We start from the raw sequence: 15,526 nt of genomic DNA on the forward strand, positions 1-15,526 counted from the left end.
TTCTATTTCAAAGAAATTTAAGCAAGACATAAAAATCTAGAATGTAAATAGGACTAGGAACACTAACGCTGCTCCTCCTTCTCTTCCAGTTAAAAAACTGATGAACCTATGAATGGAAAGCTTATGCCCTGAAATACTTAGGATGAGCAGCAAAGATTTAGTCTCTGGATTAATTCTATCATCTTTTGCATAGAATTTTACTAAAGTGAAATGGAAGGAATTGGGAATTTCCCCCTCATCTCTAGTGGTACCAAATAAAATTTCCCATGTCCTGTTTCCTCTGGACACCAAAATGTTATTAAAACATACAGGAAAATTCATTAGAAAATCCTAACCCAAAGTTATGAGAGTTTTTGCAAAACCAGCACTGTTCTTAGTGTATCATTGGTTAGTACTGATTATCACTTCATTCTAATAGCCTCATTTTCAGTTAAACTAAGAAAATAGATGATTTTGAAAAAAATTTCATTTTCTTCAAATTATTATATTAAACAAAAACCAAGCTCAAACAACAACTATCACCTTCACAAGTATAACTGCAAAAGTACTTAAGAAAGAACTTTTGGATTTATCATTGTTCCATAAGGGATAAACGCAAGCAGAAATAACACTCTTTAAACACATATTAAAATATATACACGTACTTTTACATGCATTGATACGGTGCCACCAGGTAGTTTCCATGTCTTCTTTATCTCTATAATCAATCCTCTACCGCAGGACCAACCCACTACCTGATAAATAGTATATGATCACAATAATGCCTGAGAAGCAGAAGGATAAATTTCAGCCAAAAAAAAAAAAAAATACCTCCTTTGTAAGCACAAGAGATGCATTGCCTAGGGCCCACAATACTTTTAGGGACACATAAAAATGTTTAAATTTTAATTTATTTTAAAATTAGAAGAAAAAAATGAATATAGCAGGAATACATTATACTTGTCTTTATACACACAATTGTAAACTACAGTTTTTAATATTTTGTGGAGGAATGGGCCAACAAAATGTCAATGAAAGAAATAACATGGGGGCGCCTGGGTGGCTCAGTCGGTTAAGCGTCTGACTTCGGCTCAGGTTATGATCTCACGGTTGGTGAGTTCAAGCCCCGCGTCGGGCTCTGTGCTGACAGCTCAGAGCTTGGAGCCTGTTTCCGATTCTGTGTCTCCCTCTCTCTCTCTGACCCTCCCCCGTTCATGCTCTGTGTCTCTGTCTCAAAAATAAATAAACGTTAAAAAAAAAAATTAAAAAAAAAAAAAGAAAGAAATAATGTGACCTGTCACACCCCATAAACATACTGAGCAAGGGCTTCCCTGTGGACTAATGCATGCTGGCTCCACAACCTCCTTGGTTCTTTGGAAACAAGAAAAGCTTTAGCTAGTTTAAAGAAAGCCTTTATTACCTACTTCTTTTCCTTCCTATGTTACCAAACTACATGAAATCTCAATTAAGAATTTTACACAAGAATAATGCTCTTCATAGGCTTTAAAATGATTTGTCTTGGGCCTCCCATATAAGCTATATGGAAAGGGTGAATTATCAAGAACAGAGAACTTCCAGGGAAGATGGTTCAGGAGGAGAACCCTAAGCTCATCTTGTCTCAGGGATACAAACTAGATAACAGCCACATCAGTTTAAATAACCCAGAAACCACCACAAGTCTGGCACAACAAACTCCACAGCTAAATATAAAGAGGACACATCAAAGAGGGTAGAAGTGGGGAGACACAGTCAGGATCTCAACAGACCCATGGGCCTTTCCATGGAAGGAGTGACTCCACAGGTGCTGAGATTGGAATGGAACAGACCCTCACAACGGGCACCCCAGGCCCAGAGAATCCCCATAACATTTGGCAATGAAAACCAGAGGGGTATAATTTTGCAAGTTATTTTAACCATCAGAATTTAACACCTGGAACTTGAAAAGTCAGCCTGTTCTACTCTGGGAGAGTCAGGAGGGAGGACAATATGGAACTGAGTCCCTACCCTAAAACAGCGCAACAAACATTCCCGAGGACATGCATGAAGCACAGAAGCACCTGTTTGAAAAACGCCTGGAGTTTACAGGAGGGCTACTTATTTATAATCTCAGAGATTATACTGGAGAAACAGGGGTCCTTGGGAGATGCCTCAAGGAATAAAGAAGACAGTGGGCACCATTTCCCTCCCCTGCCCCTCAGTCTAGACAGAGACCTACAGGAACCAGCACAGCACCAACACTGGCTATCTAGCTTGCTAATAGCTGTGCCCTTCCCCAGCATTCTCCAGGGTCCAGACCTCACTTTCAGGTTCTCTCTCAAACACGACCCAGGCACAAACTTTGTTAACACCAGTGCCCGCCCCCAGTACTTATGTGGATCCACCCCCTCCAATATGCCCTTGACCAGAGCCTACCCAAAATGGTGCCACAAACCTGGCAGTATGCAAGCATCCCCAACAGCGGCCAGCACCACTCCAAAGGGACTCCTGCCCCAGGGAGAGGGGAAGATAACCACACACCCCCATCCAACCGCGGCCCTAGCAGTGGGCTGGGGAAAGACATCAGGTCTGACTGCAGGCCCTGTCTACCAACAAAAGCTTCTAAGGGGACAACACAGGAAAAGCACCCTGCAGTTCAGTGCTACTGTATCTGTAGAAAATGCCTGACCTGACTCAAGCCCAAGGCAGCCCCAGACTGGCCCACTAACAACACAGTGACCAAACCCTGCCCACAACAGGCAAAGACGGCCATTGCAGACAACCGGAATGGAAGCAAATGTAGCTAGGCTACAACAGCATGGTGCACACAACACACATAGGAGATACCTCTGAAGCACCAGCTGCTGGTGAAGAAGGGACACTGCATTGCAGGGCACTACAAGACCTCTTCTTCATGATGCCTCCACACATAGAAACACACAGAAACAGACACAATTACACAAAATGAGGAGATAGAGGATATGCTCCAAATGAAACAAGAGGACAGAATCACAGCAAGAGACCTAAACAAAATGAAGGTAAGTAAAATGCCTGATAGAGAATTTAAAGTAGTGGTCAGAAAGATACTCAATGGACCCAAGAAAGACTGAAAGACCTCAGTGAGACCTCCAACAAAGAGATAAAGAACATTAAAAGGAACCAGAGATACAGAACTCAATAACTGAAATTAAAAATACACTAAATGAAACCAAAAATACACTAAATGGGGAATGAACAGTAGACTACAGGAAACAGAAGACTGGATCATGACCTGGAAGACAGAGTAATGGAAAATAATCCAGCTGAATAGGAGAGAGAAAAATTCATTTTTCTTTATTTTAGAGAGAGAGCACAAGTGAGGGAGAAGGATAGAGGGAGAGAGAGAGAGAATCTTAAGCAGTTTCCATGCTCAGCATGGAGCCCAACACAGGTCTCAATCCCACAACCCTGGAATCATAACCTGAGCTGAAATCAAGAGTCAGATGCTCAAACAGCTAGCCACCTAGGTGCCCCCAAGAAGAAAAATAACTTTAAAAAAAATGAAAATAGACTTAGGGAACTCAGCAACACCATCAAGCATAATAACATTTGCATTATAGGGACCCCAGAAGGAGAAAAGAGGCAAGGGGGCAGAAAATTCATTTCAAGAAATAATACCTGGAAAGTTCTCAAATCTTGGGGAGGAAACAGAATTCCAGATGCAGGAAGCACAGAGAGCCACCAACAAAAATCGACCCAAGAAGATGCACACCAAAACACATAGAAATTAAAATGGCAACAAGTAGTGACAATGAAAAAATTTGAAAAGCAGCAAGAGAAAAGTAAAATTACATACAAGGGAAACCCCATAAGGCTATCAGATGATTTTCTGGCAGTAACTTTGCAGGCCAGAAGGGAGTGAAATGATATATTCAAAGTGATGGAAGAAAAAACTGCAGCTAAAAATACTCTATCCAACAAGGCTATCATTCAGAATAGAAGGAGAGATAAAGAGTTTCTCAGACAAACAAAAATTAAAGGAGTTCTTTACCACTAAACCAGCCCTTTGCTTGAGTGGAAAGGAAAAACCATAAGTATGAATAAGAAAAGTAGGAAGCCCCAAAGAAATAAAAAATAGGTGTATTTTTAAAAATCAGTCAAGAGATCACAAAATAAAAGGATATAAAGTATGACACCATATACCTGAGCCTGGGGAGGGAGAACACTAACGAATGGGTTCAAACTGAAGTGAACATCAACTTAATATAGACCACTATATGCCTACAATGTCACATATAACCTAATAGTAACCACAAATAAAATACTGATAATATATATGCAAACAATAAGAGAAAGGAATCCAAGTGTATCACTAAAGAAAGCTAGTAAACCATGAGAGAAGACAATAAGACAAGAAAGGAACAGAGAAAAACTACAAAAACCACCATACTAACAAAATGGCAAATAAGCACATACATATCAATGACTACTTTGAATTTAGGTAGACTAAATGTTCTAATCAAAAGAAACAGGATGACAGAATGGATTTAAAAAAAAAAAAAAAAAGCAAGCCCCATCTATATGCCACCTACAAGAGACTCATTTCAGACCTAAAGGCACCTGTAGATTCAAAGTGAAGGAATGGAGAAGCATTTATCATGCAGATGAAAGTGAAAAGAAAGCAGAGGTAGCAATACTTATATCAGACAAAATAAACTTTAAAACAAAGACTGTAATAAGAGACAAAGGAGGACACTATACAATCATAAAACAATCCAACAAGAAGATATAACAATTGTAAATATTTATGTACCTGACACAGGTGTACCCAAATACATAAAGCAGCTAATAACAAACATAAAGGAAGTAATCAACAGTAATACAGCAATATTAGGGGATTTTAACACCCCACTTACACCAATGGACAGATGATGCAAGCAGAAAATCAACAAGGAAAGAATGGCTTTGAATGATACACTGGACCACATGTATCTAACATATATTCAGAACATTCCATTCTAAAACAGTAGAATATACATTCTTGTCAAGTCCACATAGAACATTCTCCAGATAGATCACATATTAGGCACAAATCAAGACTCAGGGCACCTGGGTGGCTAAGTCAGTTGAGCATCCAACTTCAGCTCAGGTCATGATCTCATGGTTCGCGAGTTCAAGCCCTGCATCAGGTTTGCTGCTGCCAGAGCAGAGCCCACTTCAGAACCTCTGCCCCCACCTCCCATCTCTGTTCCTTCCCTGCTCTCATTCTCACTCTCTCAAAAATGAATAAACGTTTATTTTTTTTAAAAAAGATTCAAGAAATTCAAAAAGATTGCAATCAAACCATGCATCTTTTCCAACCACAACACTATGAAACTAGAACTTAACCGGAAAAAAAAAATATGATTAGAGAATACCTGAAGGTAAATAACATGCTACTGAACAATGAATGAGTCAATAATCAAAGAGGGTATCAAAAAATACAGGGAAACAAATGTAAATGAAAACACAATGGTCCAAAATCTTTGCGATGCAGCAAATCTGTTCTCGGAGGGATGCTTACAGCAATACAGGTCTGCTTAAGGAGCAAGAAATCTCAACTAAACAACCTAACCTCACACCTAAAGGAGCTAGAAATAGAAAGTAGAAAGAAAGAAATAGTAAAGATTAAAGAAGAAAAACAAAACAGAAACTAAAAAAAAAAAAAAAAAACAATAGAACACATCAAAACCAGGAGTTGGTTCTTCGAAAAGATAGATAAAACTGACACCACAGAAATACAAAAGATTATCAGAGAATATTATGAAAAAATTAGAGTCCAACAAATTGGACAACTTAGAAGAAATGGATACATTCCTAGAAACATATAACCTCCCGAAACTGAATCAGGAAGAAACAGAAAATTTGAATAGACCAATTACCAATAAGAAAATTGAATCAGTTGTCAAAAAACTCCCAAAAAACAAAAGTCTAGGATCAGACAGTTTCACAGGTGAATTCTATCTAACATTTAAAGAGGAGTTAGTAACTATTCTTCTCAAACTATTCCATAAAATAGAAGAGGAAGGAAAGTTTCCAAATTCATTCTATGAGGCCAGCATTACCCTGATACCAAAACCAGATAAAGACACCACAAAAAAAGAGAACTACAAGCCAATATCTCTGATGAACATAGATGCAAAAATCCTCAACAAAATACTAGCAAACCAAATTTAACAATACATTTGAAAAATTGTACACCATGATAAAGTAGATTTATTCCCAGAATGCAAAGGTGGTTCAATATCCACAAAGCAATCACTGTGATACATCACATTAGTAAAAGAAAGGATAGAAACAATCATTATACAATCATTATAATAGATGCAGAAAAAGCATTTGACAAAGTATAGCATCCATTCATGATTAATAAATAAAATAAAAAACCTCTCAACAAGTTAGGTTTAGAGGAAACATACCTCAATGTAATAAAAACCCACAGCTAACATCATACTTGATGGTGAAAAACTGAGAGCTTTTGTCCAAGATCAGGAAGAAGACAAGGAGGTCCGCTGTCTCCAATTTTATTCAACATAGTACTACAAGTCCTAGTCACAACAGTAAGACATGAAACAAAACTATCCAAATTGGTAAAGAAGTAAAACTTCCACAATTTGTAGATGACATGATACTGTATGTAGAAAACCTTTAAAGACTCTACCAAAAAACTACCAGAAAGAACTATTAGAATTCATAAATAAATGAATTCAGTAAAATGTAGGATACAAAATCAACATGCAGAAATCTGTAGCATTTCCATACACTACAAATGAAGTAGCATATAGAAAAATTAAGAAAACAGTCCCATTTATAATTGCACCAAATACAATAAAATACCTAAGAATAAACTTAAGCAAGGAGGTGAAAGATCTGTACTCTGAAAACTATAAAAAGTTGATGAAAGAAATTAAAGACAACACAAACAAATGAAAAAAATTTCTAAGCTCATGTTTTGGAGGAACAAATATTGTTAAAATGTCCATAGCACCCAAAGAAATCTATACATTTAATACAATTTCTATCAAAATACCAACAGCATTTTTCCCCGAACTAGAACACCCAATCCTAAAATTTGTATGGAATGTCCCTAAGTGGCCAAAGCAATCTTGAAAAAGAAAAAAACTGGAGGCATCACAATCCCAGATTTCAATATATACCACAAGGCTATAATACTCAAAACAGTATGGTACTGGCACAAAAAATACACACATAGAGTGGCTCAGTCAGTTAAGCATCTAACTCTTGATTTTGGCTCAGGTCATGATCTCACAGTTTCAGGAGTTCAAGCCCCATTTCTTGTTCTGCTCCGACAGTGCAGAGCCTGCTTCGGATTCTCCCTCTCTGTCTGCCCCTCCCCCATTTGCACTCTCTCTGTCTCTCTCAAACAAATAAACTTTATTTAAAAAAACATAGACACATAGATCAATGGAACAGAATAGAAAACCCAGAAATAAACCCACAATTATATGGTCAATCAATTTTCAACAAAGGAGGCAAGAATATAAATGGCAAAAAGTCTGTTCGATAAATGGTGTCAGGAAAACCGGAAACTACATGCAAAAAAAAAGAAACTGGAACCGCTTTCTCACACCATACACAAAATAAACTCAAAATGGAGCAAGGACCTAAATGTGAGGCCTGAAACCATAAAAATCCAAGAAGAGAGCACAGGCAGTAATTTCCTGGACATTAGCTGTAGCAATATTTTTCTAGATATGTCTCCTGAAGCAAGGGAGACAAAAGCAAAAATTAACTATTGGGACTACATCAAAATAAAAACCTTCTGCACAGCAAAAGAAACAATCAACAAAACTAAGTGACAACCAACTGAATGGAGGAAGAGATTTGCAAATGACATATCTGATAAAGGGTTAGTATCCAAAATATATAAAGAATTTATGCAACTCAACATGAAAATAATCCAATTAAAAAATGGTCAGAAGACATGAACAGACATTTCTCCAAAGAAGACATACAGATGGCCAACAGACACATGAAAAGATGCTCAACATCACTCATCATCAGGGAAATCCAAATCAAAACCACAATTAGATAGCGCCTCACACCTGTCAGAATGACTAACATCAAAAACACAAGAAAACAAGTGTGGAGAAAAGGAAACCTCATGTGGGTTTGGTGGGAATGCAAACTTGTGTAGCCACTGAGGAAAACAATATGGAGGTTCTTCAAAATATTAAAAATAGAATTACCCTATGACCCAGTAACTGCACTATTGGGTATTTAACTAAAAATACAAAAACACTGGGGCGCCTGGGTGGCGCAGTCGGTTAAGCGTCCGACTTCAACCAGGTCACGATCTCACGGTCCGTGAGTTCGAGCCCCGCGTCGGGCTCTGGGCTGATGGCTCAGAGCCTGGAGCCTGTTTCCGATTCTGTGTCTCCCTCTCTCTCTGCCCCTCGCCCGTTCATGCTCTGTCTCTCTCTGTCCCAAAAATAAATAAACGTTGAAAAAAAAATTTTAAAAAAATACAAAAACACTAATTTGAAGGGATATATGCACCCCTTTGTTTATTGCAGCAATATTTACAATAGCCAAATTATGGAAGCAGCCCAAGTGTTCTTTGGTAGATGAATGGATAAAGAAGAAATGGTGTGTGTGTGTGTGTGTGTGTGTGTGTGTGTGTGTGTGTGTGTGAATATTATTCAGCCATAAAAAAAAAATGGTATCCTGCCATTTGCAGTGACATGGGTAGAACCAGAAAGTATAATCCTAAGTAAAATAAACCAGAGAAAGATAAACACCTGGTAATTTCACTCATATGTGGAATTTAAGAAACAAATTTAAATGAACAAAGAAAAAGACAAACCAAAAACAGACTTTAACTAGACAGAACTGAAGGTTACCTGAGGGGAGGGGGGAAGAATGGGTGAAACAGACGAAGGAGATAAAGAGTACACTTAGGATGAGCACTGAGTAATGTATCCAATTGTTGAATCACTATACTGTATACGTGAAACAAATATAAAACTATACATTAACTATACTGGAATTAAAATTTTTAAAAAGAACAGAAAATAGGGGCACCTGGGTAGCTCAGTCGCTTAAGCATCCGACTTCAGCTTGGGTCGTGATCTCACAGTCTCTGAGTTAGAGCCCTGCATCAGGCTCTGTGCTGACAGCTCAGACCCTGGACCCTGCTTCAGATCTTCAGATTCGATGTCTCCCTATCTCTCTCTCTCTACCCCTTCCCCAGTCACACTCTCTCTCTCTCTCAAAAATAAACAAACACGAAAAAAAAGGAAAAAAAGAACAGATAATAGACTCAATTAGCTGGAATTCTTTACATCTTAAAGAATATGAGATTTATATGAATATGATGATAATAAACAATAAAGCAAACATGACAAAATTTTTGTTTCCCCACAATACCATGTTTGGGCTTGTTATATTTTCATATACATCACCAATGGCCCAAGCTTCCTGATGATGTTGTGAAAATTTACATAAATGCAAATACATTTTTACTAAATGTTGCAGACATTAAATATATCAATGAGGTAAAATACCACTTCTGTATGATTTTTTTCCCCTGACCACCCCGGGTTGATTAGAAGGTCTCTAGTCTGTGATCCTCTGGCAAATTTACTACTTGTAGTAATGTTTAACAATTCTTAAGTTATCATTGCTATTGTAAACAACTGTGTAAAGATACATGTATTTTACTGAATTGTAAAAAACCTACTTAAAGTCAAGAAAGAGTGGCACTTCCTAGCCTATCATAGGGGCTCAAAAAATGTTTCTTAACTGACTACATAGCAAATGAATACTTTAGGTTATAATAGCTCTCCAACCTATGACCAAATCTATACGAACTGATATAACCCAAAGATGCATCATTCCCAATCATGATGATGCAAAGGATGGTGTCAGCTTTCTCCAAAAATTTACGCCAGAGAAGATACAGACCCAGATGTGTGGCCAAAACATTTAGCCTCATTACACAGAAATGACTATTGGTCGATAAAATGAAATTCTATGTGAGGAAGATCAGAAAGTTGCATTACTCATAAAAAACACTAGTTGTCCACTAAAAAACAAATTATCTATATGGTATTTGTGCCAAAAATGTACAATCCAAATATGTTTAGGAGTTGGACTGGACTTTTCCAAAATTCTATACAATGAAAAACTGTTCTAAATTTAGAAGAAAACAAAGGGACTAAAAGCCAAACACAATGTGTGAACATCCATTAGATACTATACCAAAAATAAAAACCAGCTCTGAAAGATAGTATGTTTTAGGGACAAATGGAGAAATTGAAAAAGAGAATCTATGTCATTAACTAAAGTTATACTTTTTGGGTGTTGTGACAATCTTGTAGACAAGAATGTCCTTGTTGTTAGAAGATTTTCTAGGGATGCAAGGATGATTCAGTAGCCACAAATCAATCAGTGTGATACACCACATCAACAAAAATGAAGGATAAAATCAAATGATCATCTCAACAGTTACAAAAAAAGCATTCAACAAAATTTAACATTCATGATAAAAAAAAAAAACTTCAGCGAAGTGGATATAGAGGGCACATATCTCAACATAATAAGGGCCATGTATGACAAACCCACAGCTAACATCATCCTCAGTGGTGAAAAGCTAAAAATGTTTCCTCTAAGACCAGGAGCAAGACAAGGATGTCCAATCTTGCCACTTTTATTCAACACAGTACTGGAAGTCCTAGCCACAGCAATCAAATAAGAAAAAGAAATTAAAGGCACTCAAACTGGTAAAGAAGAAGTAAAATTGTCACTATTTGCAGCTGACAATAAACAATTGGGACTATATCAAACTAAAAGGCTTTCGCACAGTGAAGAAAACCATCAACAAAACAAAAAGGCAACCTACTGAGTGGGAGAAGATATCTGTCAATGATATATCTGGTAAGGGGTTAACATCCAAAATATTTAAAGAATTCATACAACTTGAGATAAAAAAAAATCCAAGTAAAAATGGGAAGAGGACTTGAACAGACATTTTTCTAAAGACATACAGATGGCCAACAGACACATGAAAAGATGCTCAATGTCACTAAGCATCAGGGAAATGCAAATCAAAACCACAATGAGATAGCACTTCACATCTGTCAGAACAGTAGAATCAAACAGACAAGAAATAAGAAGTGGTGGTGAGGATGTGGAGAACAGAGAACCCTCGTGTACTATTTGTGGAAAGGTCAATTGGTACAACCACTATGAAAAACAATATAGAGTTTCCTCAAAAGATTAAAAATAGAAATACCAGGGGTGCCTGGATGGCTCAGTTGGTTGAGCATCTGACTTTGGCTCAGATCATGATTTCACAGTTCATGGGTTTGAGCTCTGCATTGGGCTCTCTGCATCAGGGCGGAGCCCACTTTGGATTTCTCTCTGCACACCCCCCCCCCCCCCCCACTCATGCTCTCTCTCTCTCAAAAATAAACATTAAAAAAAAAAAAATAGAAGTACCATACCATCCACCAATTCCACCTCTGGTTATTTACCCCCAAAAAACAAAAACTCTCATTCAAAAAGACATATGCACTCCTATGTTTACTGCAGCATTATTTACAATAGCAAAGATGGAAGCAGCCCAGTGCCTACCAACAGATGAATAAAGATATGCTACACACACACACACACACACACACACACACACACACTGGAATACTATTCAGTCATTAGAAAGAATGAAATCTTGCCATTTGGGACAACACAAATGGACCTAGATGGTATTAAGTTTACTGAAATACATCAGACAGAGGAAGACAAAACCGTATGATTTTACTTATATGTGGAATCTAAAAAAACAGATGAACAAACAAAGCAAAATAGAAACAGACTCATAAATACAGAGAACTGGTGGTCCCCAGAGGGAAGGGAGAGTTAAAAAGTACAAACTTCCAATTATAAAATAAGTCACAGAAATATGAATTGTTACATAGGGAAAATGGTAAATAATACCATAATAATTCTGCATGGTGACAGATGGTAATTACACTTACCACAATGAATATTTTGTAATATATATAAATGTCAAATCACTATGCTGTACACCTGAAACTAATATAATATTGTATGCAAACTATATTTCAGTTAAAAATAAATAATTTGGGGGGCACCTGGGGAGCTCAGTTGATTGAGCATCTAACTTCGGCTCAGGTCATGATCTCGCAGTTTGTGAGTTTGAGCCCAGCATTGGTCTCTGTGCTGACAGCTCAGAGCCTGGAGCCTGCTTCGGATTCTGTGTCTCCTCCTCTCTCTGCCCCTCCCACATTCATGCTCTGTCTCTCTCTGTCTCTCAATAATAAATAAACATTTTAAAAAAATTTTTAAATCAATCAATAAATAAATAATTTGGGGGCACCTGGGTGACTCAGTCAGTTAAGCATCCAGCTCTTGAGTTTGGCTCAAGACATGATCTCATGGTTCTTGGTTTCGAGCCTCGCATCGGGCTCTGCACTGGCTGACAGTATGAAGCCTAAGGGGGAATCTCTCTCCAGCCCTCTCTTTCTGCCCCTCCCCCACTCACTCTATCACTCTGTCTCCAAATGAATAAATAAACTTTAAAATAAATAAATATTTTTTTAAGAACACAAGGGAACTTTCTGGGGTGATAGAAATTTTCTGTATCTAGTTTTAGGGTAGTACAGACAGGTGTACACACAATTGTCAAAACTCATCAAACTGAATACTTAAGATTTGGCTATTTTTGTATATAAATTACACCTCTACAAAACAAAATGAAATGAGTTTAAAAAGTAAAATAATAAAATTAAAATTAAAAGTCAGATTCACTTTGTGTCATCTGAAGAGCTCAACACTTACCAAGTGATTTCTTTTTACTGCAGAACATTATTGCAGCTGATTATTTTTCACCAGGGTTCAACAGTTGATCTATGTAGAAAACAAGAAAAGTACACAACATTAGTATTTGTAAAAATGCCCATTAACCATAAGTTTACACCTTTTAACTTTCTTCCTTGTCAAATATAGATGACTAGGAATCACTGACAAAATCGCAAATAACAGATTCCATTTATCTTATGTAGATAATAATTCTACACAAAAATAATCTATTCGTATCATAGACACTATATGAAACAACATAAGGTAAGCCCAAATGTGCCATTCAATTGGGCATTAAAATTAAGCCAAATTTTCTAATTTATCTCAAACTCTATGAATCAGAACATAACAGGGGTAAAGCTACAGCATCTACTTTTTATTCAAATGTCATTAGATGACTCCTTCCCACAGCTAGCACTGGGAATCACTGCTAAATTGTGGGAGCTACACAGGAACCTAAATTATTGGCCAGGCTCAAGGGAAACAAAATGCAACTCAAAAATGTTCCTCAATTTATTCTGTGCATAGTCTTCCCCAGGTAGTTACCCAAAAAAAGCCAGAATAATGTCGTTATTGTCTTTCAATTTTTCCCTACATGTGTTCTAATTTCCTTCATATGGCAAACTCTATTAAATATTTAGAATGAATATATAAAGGGGAAAAAAAAGGATTTCAAACATTTAGAACCCAATAGACTGTGGAAATGAAAATGAACCCAGGAAACATTTCAAAGACATGACCGGGTAGGCAGAGGTGCTGAATACATGTTCTTTCGGTTTCAAAGAGAAACAACTTCCTTGATTCCAGCTCAAAGAAGTAGTGTGGCAGGATGCAATAAACACACATGAAGAAGTTGGTCAGTCATATAGAGATCAGAGGAAAGGAACAATAATGCTTATGGCTTAGCAGTTACAAGACAGGGGGATGCAGAAAAAATTCATCAATGCCTATTGCTCTAATACATATCTCTCAGAGTCTAAAAAGACTGAAACCATCAATATTTCTTCCTGTCATGCCCCCAGATCCACAAGTTCCCATCTGCCCCCTCCAGGAAAAGCAGCAGCCTGCTGAGGGCACACCTAGTCCTGAATGTGCCTGACAAATAGTACTACTGGCATTTTGTGAGACCTACTGCTTTTCTAGGGACTAGATATTAAAATGATGAATCTACTAAGAAAATAGGGCAACTGCTGCCAGGTGCTGCTAGTAGGGATAAGTCCTTAAATATTAAATGTAAATCACTAACTCTTCTGTTTCTCCCCCCATACCTTCTACCAACTGTGCTGCCCTAGATGAGCCCTCTGCTGCCTCCTTGCCATGTACCCCACCACAGCCTCAGGCATCTGGCTGCCTCTAGGAAAGCCTGCTGACCAGTGATTGCTTTTCCCTGCATTGCTCAGAACAGGTTTCCCTGCTCCAGCCTTAGCCACCTACAGGCCAGGGTCCACAAGGAAGCACAATCATTGATATAAAAGATAAATGACATCTGTGACAGCCCTGACAAAAAACCCCAATCACTTCCCGATGGCCTTAGCGGAAAAAAAAAAGACCAAGGGGAGCCTGGGTGGCTCAGTGGGTTAAGCGTCTGACTCTTGGTTTCGGCTCAGGAAATGAGCTCACAGTTCATGTGATAGAGTACCACATAGGGCTCCATGCTGACAGTGCAGACCCTGCTTGGGATTCTTTCTCTCCCTCTATCTCTGCCCCTCCCCCACTCACTCGTGTGCACATGTTCACTCGTGTGCTCGCTCTTTCTCTCTCAAAATAAATACACATTTAAAAAAAGAAAAGAAAGGCCAAATTCTAACATGACTCCTTGGATGTCCCTGTTCATTTTTCTAGCCTGATTTCTCCTCATAGCCCCCTCTCCTCCTTGCATCCCCTCATGTTTATACTCCAGAAATACCCAGTTCAGCTTATTTCCAGCTAGGAGCCCAGCACATGCTCTTCCCTTTGCCTATAGCCACCTAACTCCATCCAATCTCTTAACCAGACTAACTCCTACTTATATTTCCAATATCAATTCATACATCACTTCCTCTATGAGGCCTCTCTGATCCCCCAAATCAGAGATAGAAGCACCACTATGTGCTCTCATGTAATCTAAAAGTTCCCATTTCAGAGCCCCTATCACTCTAGAACATAATCTCCTACTACATTATATTGGCTATATCCTCAGTCCACAAACTCCAGTAGGGCAGGGACTTCATCAGTCAGGTCCACAGTTGTATTTCTAGCCTCTAATGCTTGACTGGCATATAGTAATGCTTAATAAATATTTGATAAATGAAAGAATGAATGATGTCTTCAATTTCTATTAGGAATGGACCAAGGGCTTTCAGACACAAGAAGGCGCTTCCCTTGTCTAATTTTTTTATTCAAGTATAATTAACATACAATGTTATATTAGTTTCAAGTATACCACATATTGATTTCTCAATTCTATACATTACTCAATGTTCACCACAATAAGTGTAAAGACACTTCCCTTTTAGCAACTATCCCTTCCCAGGACCCAGCCCCATGTTCTAGAATGTCTTAGACCTTCCCAAGCTGGGGACCACCATGCCTTTCTTGTCATCAACTTCTTCTTTCTGGCCAGACCCCATCCTCTTTTATACCCCCATCTCCAGCCTAGGAAAATTGTCAAAGGATGAACAATACTTGCTTAGCAATAGGAATAGTGTTGCAGGCAAACTGAAGAACACAA

General features: G+C 38.0%; 1 protein-coding gene across 4 annotated transcripts in view; it reads right to left on the minus strand.

The window, feature by feature from the left end:
- The window catches only part of ATP8B4 (ATPase phospholipid transporting 8B4 (putative)), a 285,304-nt gene that overhangs the window by 235,978 nt on the left and 33,800 nt on the right, over positions 1-15,526 (minus strand). For all 4 annotated transcript variants that reach the window (XM_086710646.1, XM_086710645.1, XM_086710643.1 and 1 more), the window contains exon 2: positions 12,796-12,864. In XM_086710646.1, the coding sequence (XP_086566772.1) occupies positions 12,796-12,823 (28 nt within the window). In that variant the 5' untranslated portion in view covers positions 12,824-12,864. The remainder of the gene's footprint in view (positions 1-12,795; positions 12,865-15,526) is intronic.

The sequence above is a fragment of the Puma concolor genome, chromosome B3, assembly GCF_028749965.1.
Source record: "Puma concolor isolate L17-30 chromosome B3, mPumCon1.1.hap2, whole genome shotgun sequence".
In the NCBI taxonomy this organism is placed as follows: Eukaryota; Metazoa; Chordata; class Mammalia; order Carnivora; family Felidae; genus Puma; species Puma concolor.